The sequence below is a fragment of the Oncorhynchus kisutch genome, linkage group LG5, assembly GCF_002021735.2.
Source record: "Oncorhynchus kisutch isolate 150728-3 linkage group LG5, Okis_V2, whole genome shotgun sequence".
NCBI classification, from domain to species: Eukaryota; Metazoa; Chordata; class Actinopteri; order Salmoniformes; family Salmonidae; genus Oncorhynchus; species Oncorhynchus kisutch.
This window is the reverse complement of record NC_034178.2, coordinates 28033546-28050813: the sequence shown is the minus strand read 5'-3', so window position 1 is coordinate 28050813 and position 17268 is coordinate 28033546. Positions and strand designations below refer to the sequence as shown.

General features: G+C 41.1%; 1 protein-coding gene across 2 annotated transcripts; it reads left to right on the top strand.

Moving 5' to 3' along the window:
- Positions 1-7215: 7215 nt before the first annotated feature.
- LOC109890147 (potassium voltage-gated channel subfamily A member 3-like) lies at positions 7216-16841 on the top strand. Of its 2 annotated transcripts, XM_020482108.2 has the most exons (4): positions 7216-9157; positions 9674-9884; positions 15895-15980; positions 16163-16841. In XM_020482108.2, the coding sequence occupies exon 1, from the start codon at positions 7358-7360 to the stop codon at positions 8948-8950; it is 1593 nt and encodes a 530-aa protein (XP_020337697.2). In that variant the 5' UTR covers positions 7216-7357; the 3' UTR covers positions 8951-9157; positions 9674-9884; positions 15895-15980; positions 16163-16841. The 2 variants fall into 2 exon arrangements, with proteins under 2 accessions (XP_020337697.2, XP_020337699.2); XM_020482110.2 differs by having other exon boundaries at positions 7216-9884.
- The last annotated feature ends 427 nt before the right edge of the window (positions 16842-17268 follow it).

Below are 17268 nucleotides of genomic sequence, written 5' to 3'. Positions count from 1 at the left end.
TAAGAACACCTGCACTTTCCATGACATTGACTGACCAGGTGAGTCCAGGTGAAACCTATGCTCCCTTATTGACATCACTTGTTAAAATCCACTTCGATCAGCATAGATGAAGGGGAGGAAACAGGTTAAAGAAGGATTTTTATAAGCCTTGAGACAATTTACGGTATCTCCTATACATCCTCACCCATCTCTTACACTGTTTTAGCTTCCTTTTCAAGTCATCCTTGAAATATGGCCCACCTCTTCAACTGTGATCAGACAGAAAGCATTGACCTAATACCCAAGGGGGGTGGCTTTCTGCTCAATCCATTACCTTGACAGGATGTCATACAGTATATGGTGTGAGGAAGCAGTAATCCAGGAGGTTGGATCCCCTATTCCCTGCACGCCGCCTCTACTTCAGATGACCTTCACATCTCATTGCCGTGGTGTCATTTGTAATAGTGTCTTAAGATGTGATATGCCATATGACATTTCTGGGGCTGTAAGTCTTAGCTGGTGTTCTGTCACTCGTCGGGAGGTTGTACTACAGTATATCGCACTAAACATTTACCTTGAATGTCACTTTCTGGTGATTATGGGTCGGTAAAACGCTTATTAAAATGGATCTTCGGGCTTCTATTCATGATCTTGTGAGTCAAATGATCACAATAGCAGTCATTTGTAATGATGTATCACACAATGATTGTTTGGTTGAATATTTCTATCCAATACATACAGTGCATTATCCTCCCTGTATGTATGACCTCCACAGAGGAGGCTTATTATGGAAGCGGAGAGGTTTGTCTAAGCATTTTAAATGCAAAGCCTCTGAGCTGTGTGTGTGTGTGTGTGTGTGTGTGTGTGTGTGTGTGTGTGTGTGTGTGTGTGTGTGTGTGTGTGTGTGTGTGTGTGTGTGTGTGTGTGTGTGTGTGTGTGTGTGTGTGTGTGTATGTGTGTGTGTGTGTGTGTGTGTGTGTGTGTGTGTGTGTGTGTGTGTGTGTGTGTGTGTGTGTGTTGTGTTGTGTGTGTTGTTTGTATTTACCTGTGATATTAGAGCGTATAGCTAAGTTGATGAGAAGCTTCAATCTATCCCCCCAGGCCGTTTGGTATGTGTGTCATGCTTGTTTTGCACGTTGCCGTGGAAGCAGCTGCTGTTCACATTTCCGTGGTGGCAAGACCTAATTAATGAAGAAGAAAAAACATCACTGAGGATGCCAGACCGCAATTTAAGTTTCCTATTGTTCCATTTTTTTTTCAATGTACACTTCATATAAGAAATTAAACATTGTATTAAATTGTTTAATTTGTGTATCATGTATAAGTTGATTATGTATATTTAATTACACTGATGTATATATTTTCAACATATAACACAATATCATTTTCGCATAGTGTTAGTTTACTCAAATGAGTTAAGGTAATTAGTTACTCCAGTGATGGGGAAATGCAGATTGCAGACATCTGCTGTATAGATCTAATTGGAACAAATTACCCCAATGCAGAATGCGGACATCTGCTGCATGGATCTAATTGGATCCAAATGAACCCTAGTGGATCTCTCTCGCTGCCAAATGGTAGTCTGGTTGAAATAAATTACAATTTTTATGTTATGTTATTTATGACCTTGACCCGCAATATTGTATAGATCAGGGGTCTCCAAAAGGTTGAGTGCGAGCTACTGCCCACCTATGAGTAGCTCGCCGCATAATTCTGAAAGTACATAGAATGAGCACCACCGCAAACTCTCACAAACAAATCTCACAAGTATCAGAAACCGCAAGCAATTAATACAACATTGACATTATCCCAGAAATATATAATGAGTAAGTATATAATTTGTATCTATTATTTGCAAACCTTGCCATGAAATGAGCAGCAGCAGTACAGAACCATGGCATGACCGACCCATTAGATGGCACATTACACTCAAAAAACGAAATTGGTTAGTTTTCTTCCAAACCTAAACTAAATGTATTCTGATGTGATTTAAGCACTGGTATGCACACTGAACATACAACTGTGTTGTTTCTCTATGAGGTTTTTTTCATTTGAGAGTGAAAATCAAAAAAAGTATGAAACCAGGAGAAATAAAACTGAGAACTTTATATAATATAATATAGTATAAAAATATTTTTAAAAAATGTTTGGGGGGGGGGGTGATCACAGATTATATAGGCCCCCTTAGAGTTGTTAATTAAACATTATTTTACTTGGTATATTAACAGAAAACATAGTGCACTACTTGTACACTAAGGACCTTGGGAGGAGTTGTGGGGTAGAGGAGAAGAGAAGAATGTGCCTATTTGAAAGCTAGAAAAAAATAGTAGATCACAACATTACATTTCTTTTTTAAAGCAGCTCTCATGCTACAGAGGCTGGAGACCCCTGGTGTAGATAGACAGTGTAGTGTGTAGTGATTCCATGCACAGCCAATGGATTATGTATCGATGGCCCCTGGTCTCTCTCTGGCTCTATGGATTCCACCGTGTGCTTACGAGCTGAAGTAGACGGACAAAAAAAAGACTTGTTTCTCATTAGTCAAAGAGGCACCTAAGCATCATTACTATGATAAAACATGAACCGCATTGAAGAAATGGCATCTGGCCTGGTGTACTGCAGTCGAAGTATGACTGGAGTGGCATATTCTCTTTGTTCCCCAGTGCAGATAAGACCATTTTGTTTCCGAGGGAATTATTACGGTTGTTCCCAGTGTGCTTTGGCATGCCAGGTCCTTGTCCTAAGCCGTGAGACAATCGCACAAAGCAGTTTCGACTATCATATTACATTTCAGCCGTACCAAAGATAAACATTCCCTGCCGAAATGTAAGTTGTAGCCCAGTGCTCTTCACTCCTAAGATTAGAGAACGCAGAACAATTCCCATTGGTAGGTTGGAATGGGTTTTGAATGTGGTAAATGCATGCAGGGACTTTATATGAAAGCCTATTAACTATTAATGCAACTACTGTACGTGAAATTGAGCATGGGGATGTCTGGGAAAGAGGTTGTTCATGTCCAACCACTGCCCTGGCCTGTTCTAGATGGGAGGATCAATCACTTTTGGTGGCGTTACATTGTGACTGGAACAGTTCAAATAACCAACTTGATTTGCAGCCTGACATCTTGGATCTCACATTGGTTGTACACAGTGGGGAATTCCATTATCTCTCTCTCTCTCTCTCTCTCTCTCTCTCTCTCTCTCTCCCTCTCTCTCTCTCTCTCTCGCTCTCGCTCTCTCGAACACACAAGAACACGTGGATGTCATATGCGAAGATGCAGATGATGCACACCCCTGACACCGTCACCAAAATGACATTAGGCAGGTGTGATTAATGATGTCTGCATATGAAACGGGCCTATCAAACGATGTCAGAACTCCTGAATGAATGACCCTTCGTCTCTATTAATTGAACACATCGAACCACTTCCGAAAAAAGGAAAGGCATATGAAGATATACATGAAAACATGACGTTTCTCAAAGTGTAAGATCAGATCCCGAGTGGGTCAGACAGGGTTCAGAACAGTTACTCCCTCACTGTTTACAGGGACAAACAGACTGCTTAGTGCTTACACAAATTCCCTGGGTAAATTACCGATTTAAATTGTATTTACTGTTAGCTGAAGATGTGCATTTGGAGAAAGAGGGAAAGAGAGACAGAGAGAGAGACAGAGAGAGACAGAGAGAGACAGAGAAAGGGAGAAGAGAGAAGACAGAGATCCTATCATAGTTGTAACCATGGTGGTCTATTCAGAAGAGGATGTCCATGAAAGTGTTTAAATGAAAGGTGTCTCTTCTACCCAGGGTCTTTTCTTTTCTTGTATCTGTCACTTTGTTGATTGAAAAGGGCCTTCACATTCAACACAAAGAGCCTATTTCCTCTGTGTCTGAACTGAAAAGGGCTTTTCATGATATTTCATTTAAGAAACATTTGGGAAATAGTCTCTCCTGTCCTTGTCCCAACAAATGTTTTATTGGAAATTATGTAACATGTCTGTCGCCAACTCAACACTTTTCATCCTATGAAAGCTTATAATGTTTTGTTTCCATGGAGGCCAAACGAGACGTAAACAGTATCCTACGAGGGAGGGGAAGGGCGATCAGCAGGATAATTGCTCTAGTCATTTTGATTTAGTTATTTTTTGTGGCAAAGCCTCCAACTTCCTTAAATATAAATTACATCAGAGTTTTAGTCTTACAGTTATACACTGAGTGTACAAAACATGCTCTTTCCATGTCATAGACTGACCAGATGAGTTCAGGTGATAGCTATGATCCCTTATTGATTGTTAAATCCACTTCAGTGTAGATGAAGGGGAGGAGACAGGTTAAAGAAGGATTGTTAAGCCTTGAGACAATTGAGACATGGATTGTGTGTGTGTGTGTGTGTCATTTAGAGAGGGAATGGGCAAGACAAAATATTTAAGTGCTTTTGAATGGGGTTTGGTAGTAGGTGCCAGGCTCATTGGTTTGAGTGTGTCAAGAACTACAATGTTGCTGGATTTTTCACGCTCAACAGTTTTCCTTGTGTATCAAGAGTGGTCTACCACCCAAAGGACATCCAGCCAACTTGACACAACTGTGGGAAGCATTGGAGTCAGCATGTGCCAGCATTCCTGTGGAATGCTTTCAACATATTGTAGAGTCTATGCCTGACAAATTGAGGGCAAAAGGGGGTGCAACTCAATATTAGGAAGGTGTTCCTACTGTTTTGTACACTCATTGTATATGCAAAAAGCATATAATGCAGCGTTTCATTAACCTTCTGTGGGCTGTGACCCACCAAATGTCTTTTGAATTTAGACAAAATAGACAAAAACATATTTCTACAACTAGAAAATCCAGAGGTTCTGACCCTACTATTGGAAAATGCGGTGCCATAGAAGCTTTTCAAATGCAGCCAACTCCAAAAGCCTTAAAAGCACACTCAAAACAATCACTATGAGAATGCAACCTTTCATGAAAATGTAGATTTTTGCTTTGTTTCACCAATATAAATAATAACATTTTCGATTCAGTTATAGCTCTTGAAATGTTGCTGTGCAGAACTGGTGCAGGAGCAATCAGATTTTTTCGCACTGAGTTTTTTTTCCCTGAATTGCTGGTTTGAGTGAACTTGGTCATACCTTATTTCGTGGAGGATCTGTTTGTCTGGACAGATGAACGTGTTGCAGCTGACCATAAACCCCTCCCTATGATGAGCCCTTGTCATCATTAATAAGTAGTCCATTGAGATTGAACATTGATGTTGCATTTTCCTCATCAATCCCCTGCTGCTACAGAGGTTGATAGCTCAGTTCAGACACTTGTTTGACGCTGTTCGGAATACTGAATACTGACAGCACTGCACTTGTGATATAGTGATGAAAAGTGACTTCATGGCCTATTTTAAGGCGTGAGGTCTGCGTGCTGTGATCTGATAAAATGGGAACAGTGGTAATGGATCTACTGTTGCCACGGTCTCCAGATCTTAGCAATTGATTCATTACTACTGCATACCAGCAGTCTGGACAATAGGCTTCATAGTACACTACATGACCAAATGTATGTGGACACCTGCTCGTCAAACATCTCATTCCAAAATCTTGGGCATTAATATGGAGTTTGTCCTCCCTTTGCTGATATAACAGCCTCCACTCTTCTGGGAAGGCTTTCTACTAGATGCTGGGGGACATTGCTGGGGGACATTGCTTCCATTCAGCCACGACAGCATTAATGAGGTTGGGCACTGATATTGGGTGATTAGACCTGGCTTGCAGTCGGCAATCCAATTCCTCTCATAGATGTTTGATGGGGATGATGTCAGGGCTCTGTGCAGGCCAGTCAAGTTCTTCCACACCGATCTTGACAAACATTTCTGTATGGACTTCTCTTTGTGCACAGAGGCATTGCCATGCTGAAACAGGAAAGGCCCTTCCCCAAACTGTTGCCACAAAGTTGGAAGCACAGAGTTGTCTAGAATGTTATTGTATGCTGAAGCATTGAGATTTCCCTTCACTGGATCTAAGGGGCCTAGCACGAACCATGAAAAACAGCCCCAGACCATCACTCCTCCTCCACCAAACTTTACAGTTGGAACTATGCATTTGGGCAGGTAGCATCTGCCAAACCCAGATTTGTCCATCTGACTGCCAGATGGTGAAGTGTGATTCATACTCCAGAGAACACGTTTCCACTGCTCCAGTATCCAATGGTGGAGAACTTTACACCTCTCCAGCCGATGCTTGGCTTTGTGCATGGTGACCTCGAAAATGAGTGTTGCAACTGAGGACAGACAATTTTTACTTCAGCACTCGGCAGTCCCATTCTGTGAACTTCTGTTGCCTACCACTTCACCGCTGAGCCGTTGTTGCTCCTAGATGTTTCTATTTCACAATAACAGCACTTACAGTTGACCAGGGCAGCTCTATCAGAGCAGAAATTTGAAGAACTGACTTGTTGAAAAAGTGGCATCGTATGACAGTGCCCCGTTGAAAGTCACTGAGCTCTTCTGTAAGGTAAGTCCAATGTCAATGTTTGTCTATGGAGATTGCATGGCGGTGTGCTCGATTTTATAGACCCGTCAGCAGCGGGTGTGGCTGAAATAGCCGAATCCACTAATATGAAGGGATGCAATATCCTCTTGTATAAATGGTGTTTTACTGACACATGTACATAAACAGCGAATAATGATTACTCATGATGAAATGTAGACATAAAATAGCAGCGATTGGGTTATAATTCCTATGTGTTATGAGTATGTCAACAAGTGCAAGAGATTGATATGATGATTGGTCATGAATCATTGAGTCATGTTTTGTGGCCATGGGTAACGTTAATAATAGCCTATTTGTTTTGCCAACCAATCAGTCATATGAATGGAGCGCTTATTTCAGCACCATGGAGAGCTATGGTTGTTGGCGCTGAACAGTAAGCAAACCTAAAAAAAAACAAGTCAGTCTAACATAGAAATTACTTTTAACCCCTTGCGACAGACGGTTTTGTCATTTAATTGAAATTGTCATCATATTAGACAATAGAAATGTACATGTATGATAGGGAGATGATAGGGGAGATGATGGGGGTTTTGAAGAATGTTTTCAATCAGGGAAAATATAAAATGAGGTAACCATTGGAACCCGATACATTTTGGGAACTTGCTGTTATCGCTTCCACACAAGGTGTGGAAACAAAGTGAGATGGCGCGCGCCTGCTTGTCTATGATTATGTCAAGTTGGGTTCGGATTTGGTGAACGGTGGGAGTGTGTCAGACATATGTGCGACATGGGCGGGAATAAATATGTGTTTATAAACCCCCAGTGTGTGCTTAGTGGGGCGGAAACACTTCACTGTGGCAACGAGCGGAGACGACGAGGAGAGGGGATGGGAGACGCGTCGCATGAGCGTCAGCTCTGGTTCTCCAAGGGTCTTTGGGGGTTTGGCTAGAGGAGGCGCGTTGCAGTCTGACCCCTCCATACCACCTGTGTGGATGACCACTTCAACATCATCCGACAGCGTTAAGAACCACGGTTACTCAAAGACGGAGATGGGCGTCATTTCAATGGAGAACATGTTGGAGGAGTCAATGGCGCTTTCGAGACACCTGTCCATGGATCGATTTGAGCAAGAGCTCGGCTGCGAGAGGGTGGTTATCAACATTTCAGGTTTGCGATTCGAAACTCAACTAAAAACTTTCAATCAGTTTCCCAAAACGTTGCTCGGGGACCGGAGAAAGAGGATGCGTTACTTTGACCCACTGAGGAACGAGTATTTTTTTGACAGAAACCGACCCAGCTTTGATGCCATTCTCTATTATTACCAGTCGGGGGGGCGCATCAGGAGACCTGTTAACGTGCCCATTGACATCTTCTCTGAGGAGATCAATTTCTATCAACTCGGGGAAGAGGCTATGGAAAAATTCCGGGAGGATGAAGGATTCATAAAAGAAGAGGAACGTGTTTTACCAGATAATGAATTCCAAAAGCAGGTTTGGCTTTTGTTTGAGTACCCTGAAAGCTCTGGGCCAGCTAGGGGAATAGCCATAGTCTCCGTGCTTGTCATTTTAATCTCAATTGTTATATTCTGTTTGGAGACCTTGCCTGAGTTTCGGGATGACAGAGACCCTGTCACTGTGGCACTTACCGTCAACGGGACGGCCTCCTACCACGTAAATCCATTCACCGACCCTTTCTTTGTGATAGAGACACTTTGCATAATATGGTTCTCTTTTGAGTTGCTGGTCAGGTTCTTCGCGTGCCCCAGCAAATCCACGTTCTCAAAAAACATAATGAACATAATCGACATTGTCGCCATATTTCCCTACTTTATCACTTTGGGGACAGAACTGGCTGAGAAGCAGGGTAACGGTCAGCAAGCCATGTCCCTGGCCATTCTCAGAGTGATAAGGCTCGTGAGAGTCTTTCGCATCTTCAAGCTCTCCAGGCACTCTAAGGGGCTACAGATTTTAGGGCAGACACTAAAGGCCAGCATGAGGGAACTTGGACTGTTGATATTTTTCCTTTTTATTGGAGTTATCCTTTTCTCAAGTGCTGTTTACTTTGCTGAGGCCGATGACCCGTCATCCAGTTTTACAAGCATCCCAGATGCGTTTTGGTGGGCTGTGGTCACCATGACTACTGTCGGATATGGAGACATGCACCCTGTGACCATTGGTGGCAAAATTGTTGGGTCATTGTGTGCTATTGCCGGAGTGTTAACTATTGCTCTCCCTGTGCCAGTTATTGTCTCCAACTTCAATTACTTTTACCATAGGGAGACTGATGGAGAAGAGCACGCACAGTACTTGCATGTCAGCAGCTGCGAGCACCTACCCTCAGCCACAGATGAGCTGAAAAGGACTCGTAGCACCTCATCTCTGGACAAGTCGGAATATATAGAGGAGGGCATCAACAGTGGGTATAAACAGCCCAACTTCACCAATGAGAATAGCCAAAACTGCGTGAACATCAAAAAGATATTTACGGATGTGTAAACGCTTTCACTTTATATGGATTATGACGATAGATATGATACAGTTGCGACGACAATTTTTTCTATGATGGCTAATCGTGACGTGTCGGTGCATAATGTGTCTGCCAGGTGGAGTGTGCACCGCTATAGTGTACCAGACAGGTTCAACCGTACTGTGATCGTTCGATTCGTCCTTCAGTCAAAAATAGGTGTTGATGTTCGATAGGTTGTAAGTGTTGCATATTTACCCCCCGAATCTAAACAGAGTTGTCGTTGTGTTTTTTTGATGGGGAAAGTTCAGTTATCAGTGTTCAGTGTTCTTGTCATGAATAGCAATATAATCTACAATGTCTGTATGATGTCATTTTCATCAGATGATAACATCTGAATGGGCAACCTATGCGTATTGGAAATATCATGGACATAACATACTGCACTATGAGAGCAGACTGAGTATTGTTTAGGCTCTTATTGTTCTGATCTGATACAAAAGGGAATTTAGGCTACGTATTTGTTATATGTTTACAATGTTACTTTTAGCATTACAGTTACATTACAGCCTATGCCAATTTTTGTTAAAGATATGGCAGGGATCAAGACTGTGGAATGCCTTTGATAAAATACCTGCATAAAATCTAAATGTATCATTACGCAGTATATAGGCTAAAATATTTTGTATAGTCTACAATTGATAGTGGTACTAATCCTTGGTAATCGATGTATCTTATTAAAATTCGATCCTAAGGCTGTCATCAGCACTATTTGGAATTTATTTTCCTACAAAACATGACTTCAAGACTGTTTCCATCATGGAGGATAGTGTGAGCACATTGATGAAGACATGGACACAATGCATAGTGCGAGTGGATAGAAGAATGAAGAGCGGCAGTCATGCCCCCTGGATGCGACTGAGCCCGCGTTGTGGTGCAGTCGCCATGACGACTACACATTCATGGGTAAGAGCGACTGCCTCTAAATTGAAAATGGCCTATGTGTCATCTATATGAGTCAGTAACATTTATTCTGTTTTCAAAATTGACTGCAAAGTGTAAATCGGATGATTTTGGTCATAGAGTCAGTCTCATCCAAAATTGAGTTTTTGAATTATAGGATAAAATGGTAGGCCTAGGTCACAGAATGAAGGGTACCCTAACAGCTTTCCATGGGCCGGGTTCATTTTAATCCTACCCACATGCCCACAACGCGCAACAATCATCTCGCTTGTAATCATCAATTGGAGTGCACATAATCATAATGCCCATGGTCAATTTGGTTGCACATTTGATATCCCTATGGGGCCTATGGGGGTATTTAGGCACAATTGGTAAATTACACAATGTACATGGGACAATAGTTTTAAATGTCAATACCTCCAAATTTCGATGACTTAAAAACCTCAAACCAATGAAATTGTAGAAATTCATATACATATATTGAAAGCATTGAATGAGACAACTAAAAGATGGGCAACATGAAAATATTGTTCCTTTTACATTGTGTTATATATTGACGGTCCATAACTATCCCCAGAGATAGGTTATCCAAAGTCAAACCAATTTTGCCACAGTTGCACACCAGCCTGCAGCTAATTGCCTAAATAATTTGTTTAACTCTTCCCACCTGCGAACACATACACGACACTCACATCAAACCACACCCCGAACCTGTTTAAATTCAGTCACGGTCGCTCGCATTTCTAAATGAACCAAATCTAAAAGGAAGCCAAATCAGGAAGTGCAGTCCCCCTTTAATGTTATCACTTTGCGACATGACCGCCGGAAACCGTGTGGCGAGGTGACTTGCGCCACAGCTCTTTTGATTTAGTTTGATAAGAAAAATCGGGTCCAAGTGTTGTTATTTTTAACTGATTTGCCTCACAATTTGTCAACTCGTGTACATTTTACCTGTCCTTCACATCGGAGTGATGCTGCAGTTTTGCAATGAAACAATACTATTTTTGAGTCGGATCAACTGTAGGCTACTAACAACAGCCGATGCCTACTATGGGAGTTTTTCCTAGCAACCGTGCCTCTACATTAACATTGCTTGCTGTTTGTTTGTTTTTTAGGCTGGGTTTCTGAATAAACACTTTGTGACATCTGCTGATTATAAATACGTTTTAGTTTATTTGGCCAATCCTCAAAAAGGGCTTTAGTTTTTTGAGATACCCCTACCTATCCGAGGAAGAACAAAACACAACCACTTTTTTTTTCACATATCTCCCATTAATGAAATGGATGGTTGTGTAAAAATATTTTACTTGCAAAGGAGGTTAAAAACACAAAATGTATTTTTGTCAGGCAGGACCATACAGAACTGAATGAGTGCAAATTCTACTTAGAAAGTTGTCTATTATTCAGCTACCAAAAGTTGATGCTTCCATTCATCAGAAATACATCTATGGTTGCTAGCCAAGCCAGCTGGCTGTTCATTCTATCGGTTAGGTTGCCAGAGACATGACCCAGTCTTTTTGTTCTATATCTATGGAAGCGACCCAGTCATTCTAAATGTTCCGTGCAACACTATTATCATGTAGATTTTAGGCATTTAGCAGACGCTCTTATCCAGAGGGACTTACAGTAGTGAGTTGCAGACATTTTTATACTTCTCCGTGGGAATCAAACCCACAACCCTGGTGTTGCAAGCACCTTTCTCTACCATCTGAGCCACACAGCCCAACACGGGACACACGTACTTGCTAACTAGCCAAGCTAGAATAGCTGCACTATATTTTGTTTGACCTGTTTTTCTATTTTACATTTTTTTTTTGTATACATTGACAGAACAATTATGCTGATTGATGATTTCAACTGGTTGAGAAAAGTTGTCTGTCTTGTCCTGAAACGTTAACTCTCTTTTGGACAGTGGAGATCGGATTTCAATATTGGAAGCAATGTTGCACATTTCGAGAGACAGCGAGCAATGTTTGTATAAACCGCTGTTGTTGCCAATCAAGTGTTAGGCTAGAAGCAAGGTGAAATAATATCTAGATGCTTTTTAACAGTGGAGATCAAGTTAATCAACTGTCTGGGTGAGCTGATGGGACACTGGATGCACAGGGATTAGTCTGATGGAACAGAAAACAACATTTTTTGCATCATAGGCTTACCAGTGCTAAACAGATTTTTTTTAGTATGGCTTAGTGGTAACTAACAATGCTTGTTTTGATCAACCCGTCGTAGAAAACCTGCATGAAGTAAGCGCGGCCCTGTCAGTTTTATTGTCCAATCATGTTGCTGTCTCTGTGTCTGTGTATAGGAACCCCCCCCCCCCCTAGTCCTTCTTTAAAATATAATGAATATGAACAAGTACAGGGTTTCTGTAGTTTGACAGAGTTTTCCTCCTCCCCAAGGCCAGGTGTATTTCCAGTAGTTTTTTGTGACCTGATTAGAAAAGCTCTGGTCCCATCATAGCCTATATATAGCCTATATACGTCATACCATATAAGGTGCAGAGTTTTACCTTGTTAAGTTACCAGATCAGGAAAAACGATGGCCCCCAGAAACTTTTTTCTTTTCTTCACCACACCACTCTGGGACCTCTGGTGCCACCTCTGCGTTGCGATTCCACAGATGGATTACCAGCCCGCCTTGAAGGAGACAGCAAAGAGTCCTCCTTGAGCCTTAATGTGATAAATAGGTTGACCCATCGACTAATGAAACATGCATTTACATAACAATCGACTTTATAGAATGGTTTCATAGTTTTTTCTGGAGCCTATATCCGAGACAAATTGATGAGACACAATCAATTATGCATTCAATTAATAAACATGTTTTTGGTTGTGTTATTGCATGCAAAAAGAGGATCAACATAAACCTAACACCAAAGAGCAGCAATAATATCATTATAGATCTACTTCAACTGCCTGTTCGAAATATTACTATGTTATAGCCATATTTTATTATCTGAAATCTTGCAGTCCTGAGTCGTTCATTACCATTCCTTCTCATTACTAGTAGTCCATGGGCCAGAGAGACACATTTCATTTTTATTCCACTTAGGGGTGGCAAAGTCTAATGATGCATTTCATTAAGGTCCATGTCTGTAGGTTCTATTTTGATCTGATACCCACGTATCGGCGGTAGCTAAATGTGGTTATCACTGCATTATACGTTATGCGGTTAGTTGGGCCAACAGGCTGGGGGGTATGAAATGTCATTTTGTATTATCATGGAACAATCTTTTCATACTAATGTAATTGATAGACAGTATTATTAACTTCATAATACAACACCAATTAAGGTATGAAACAATTGAAATGGTAATGACATCTCTATGGGCCCACCTTGGGGGATCAGAGGTCATACATCAAATCAAATTTTATTTGTCACATACACATGGTTAGCAGATGTTAATGCGAGTGTAGCGAAATGCTTGTGCTTCTAGTTCCGACAATGCAGTAATAACCAACAAGTAATTTAACTAACAATTCCAAAACTACTGTCTTATACACAGTGTAAGGGGATAAAGAATATGTACATAAGGATATATGAATGAGTGATGGTACAGAGCAGCATAGGCAAGATACAGTAGATGATATCGAGTACAGTATATACATATGAGATGAGTATGTAAACAAAGTGGCATAGTTAAAGTGGCTAGTGATACATGTATTACATAAGGATGCAGTCGATGATATAGAGTACAGTATATACGTATGCATATGAGATGAATAATGTAGGGTAAGTAACATTATATAAGGTAGCATTGTTTAAAGTGGCTAGTGATATATTTACATCATTTCCCATCAATTCCCATGTAAGCATTTTTGGGTACATCGAGACAGGAAGGTCAGTATTTAGATGTGCTCTATTATCACATGGCACTCTAGATGATAACTACATCACATTTCACACAGAACAAGGAGACCCATTGGGATTTCTGTTGTTGTTGTCATTATAGATTTCAGTCCCAGCAGCCTATTTTCAAGATGGCCACCATTCATTTCAATGGAGAGGGACTGCATTGATTTTTCATGGCGATAACTGAATACATAATTGGTGTAATATGCACAATAATGGCTTAAAATGTGTGTTACAATGAGGATAAGACAACATGATGGCCCAAGTATGTCAGTTTTATGTATTTAGCCAAATATTACCAGAATAGTGGTAGAAAAAATGCCGGAAATAGCTGTCTGAATTGTTGAGTTTTGTAGCCATTTCAAATGTATTACATTAAAACACTTAGAATATGTTTTAGCAGCATTTACTGATGTCTATTGATGAAAATGATATGCAATATGATTCTTTAAATTGTGTTATCAAGAAATGTGATGCGAAACCTGCCCCGTACATTGCACCCTATATGAAATCCCATAGGAATGCATTACGTCCAGCAAAGAGGTACCCCAAAATGTCTTCATAACGGGCACACCAAACTTAACACAAAGCTAGGAAAAGTCTAAACAATGATGCCTAGCTATTGCTGATCTAACCACATGGTACACATTTTCCAAGATGGCCGCCAACAGGCTCCATTGGATTTAATTGGATTGGCAGCACGTTGCCTAGCTGTTAAGAGCATTGGGCCAATAACAGAAATGTCGCTGGTTCAAATTCCAGAGCCAACTAAGGGGAAAGTCTATCGATGTGCCTTTGAGCAAGTCGCTCTGGATAAGAGCTTCTGATAAATGACTCAAATGTAAATGTCTGACATTGCCACAACTCTTTCAATAATGATAATTCCAAAATGCTTATGATTATACAGATTACACATCCAATTTAGCCAGGTTTTCAAAATAGATAATCTTTGCAAAATATTAGCAGAAATATGCCAAAACGCAATTCATACCTGGTTTTGGTCAGTATTTGCATCCCCATTCTATATTTTATTTTCAAACAATTAAAAAGTATCTTTAATATTCCAAAAGGGATATTTCACTGGTTTGTAGTGATTTTAATGATATACAATATTATGTCCTGAATCCACTGTTTACTGTTCCTCTCACAACAAACAGAAAGGCCATATAGGCTTAAAGGCCAAGAAAAGGAGGCAGCAGTGGACATAGACAGCCCACGCACAAACACCAGCATACATAGAAACAAATGTGCCATGGCAAATACATGAAAATGAGAAAATGACGAATGTAATAACACATGAACAAATAAAGAAATACATTAATTATTATTATTGTCAATCTCTGTTAACTAATCACTTATAACAACAATGAAGATGAGTAGCCTAATTATACTGAATCATAATTAATCCTGATAATTAGGTCACGTCTTTTGAAAGTCAAAATGTGAGAAGGACAGTACATGCACAATGTAATGTCAACAAAATAACGTAAACAACATATTCATTTTCTATTTCACTCTCACCGTCTGGGGGCTGTAGGGCTGGTCATTTGCACCGTACTCCCGCGGGGTATTGTCCCTGTTCTGCTCTGCAGTCTCCCTCTCCATCCCGCAGTAAGAGCAGCTGTTACGATGAATCATAGCCATCACCAGCCATGGTGCACCGTGCCCTTCCATCAAGGCTGATCAGACCCAATTCACCTAGATTTAATCAGTTACGCACAATTTAGATTTAGTTTAAATCTAAATGGACATAATAGGGCCTGACTATTTCTGTAAAAAAAAGACATCATCCTAGTTGAGAAACCATTTGACATTTGAAAGTGAGAAAATTGTAGTAGCCTAATTAATTGGTTGTTAAAATGGGCTCGAGCAGAATTAGCTTCACAGATCTCTTTTTATGTCCTTATAAATTTACCCACCACTACTTGAAAGGGCCATTAACAAAACAACGCTCAGTACTGCCCTCAAGTGAGAGAACTTATGTAGGACAGAGAGGATCATTCATTGATATGTTCCACATTATGATAGTCTAGACCCTTTTACCTCCATATGAAACATGCACAATTCAATCAAAGATGAATAAACGGATAACGGCAGGATATGTAAGGATGTATGACTCGACAGGATCCTAAATTCACATGTAATTTCCCCTTTTTCACAGGATGGAAATTTTCATCGCCCCATCTCAACCTGCCAACAACAATCATCCAACCGACAATGCGCCAGTAAAACACCTCTACTCTGGAGGTAATTTATCTCTATATTTTTCTTCCTTATGTAATGTGGTGGTTTATGACGTTAGCGAATGAGAGAGCTTATCGTCTTGGACATACTGTACAGTCATAAAAACTGCCTGAGTTTCGCCCAAAGTATTTTGACTGGCGCATAATAGACTTTAACGTCAGTGTCTCAATCTCTTACCTCCAAAGGCCTACAGGAGGATTGCCCTGACACATCACTATGGGATTCAAGCTCCACCAGCACAACCCTCCACCAACACAAACCTTCCACACATACACACGGTACTGTACTGGCCCGGAGAGAGACGCCAGAGGCAAGGTGCCACGGACACAGTGCCTTCATCTGACACCTCACCTCCCGTCCAATGGACTGCCTGGGGGAAAGGAGCATGTGCTGCACTCTGTCTCTTCCCTAGTGTCTTAGTCCTGGAATAAGATCCCAGAGAGACCTGTACAAGAGGACACACTGTGTATGTTGCTGTTATGTATCTCCCTAGTCTTCAGCAGGCCTGTGTTTGGTCTATAGCTACCCCCAGTGGAGTAGAGGACTGAGGTCAGGTTTTGTAGCATCACCATGTACTCATGGTGTGTTGTCGTTGTCCCAGGACAAAATGTAAGCACATAAATGTCTCTGCAAATCAGACAGCGTTTGCATGTTGTCGCTTAAGTGAAAATAATTTCAGGGTCACAAATTGGGATTGTTCACCTCTTTGATCAAATGTATTTAACACACTTACACGTGCGCAAGCACACACACACATATTATTGCATTCCTCCACTGGCACCTTAATCGGGGAGGACGACCTTGTGGTAAAGGCTGGAGCGGAACTTGTGGAATGGTATCAAATACATCCAAACACATGGTTTCCATGTTTTTGATGCCATTCCACCCGCTCTGTACCAGCCATTATTATGAGCCGTCCCCCCCTCAGCAGCCTCCACCGCATCCCTCCTCTTTTTTTCCCCCTTCCCTCCTCCTCTCTCTTCCCATTCTACACTCTCATCCCCTCTTTCCAACATTTTATCTTCTTCACCAACAGCGACAATAACGGCATGGGGAAAGTCACCAGATGAACTACTCTTCAGAAAGCAGTGGCCAAATAACGTCACAGCTGCAGGTTGTTCCAGCTGGCTTGATCAGAAGTGCTTGAGTGGCGTTGTTCTCTCTGACTTCTTTCTCGAAACATGGTCCACTCTTCGCTTCTCCCCAATTCCTTTTTTTGGGGTATAGTTGGGTAAATTAAAACTCGTCTGTGAGTTATCCTAGCAATTAATCACTTGTCAGTAAATCTCAC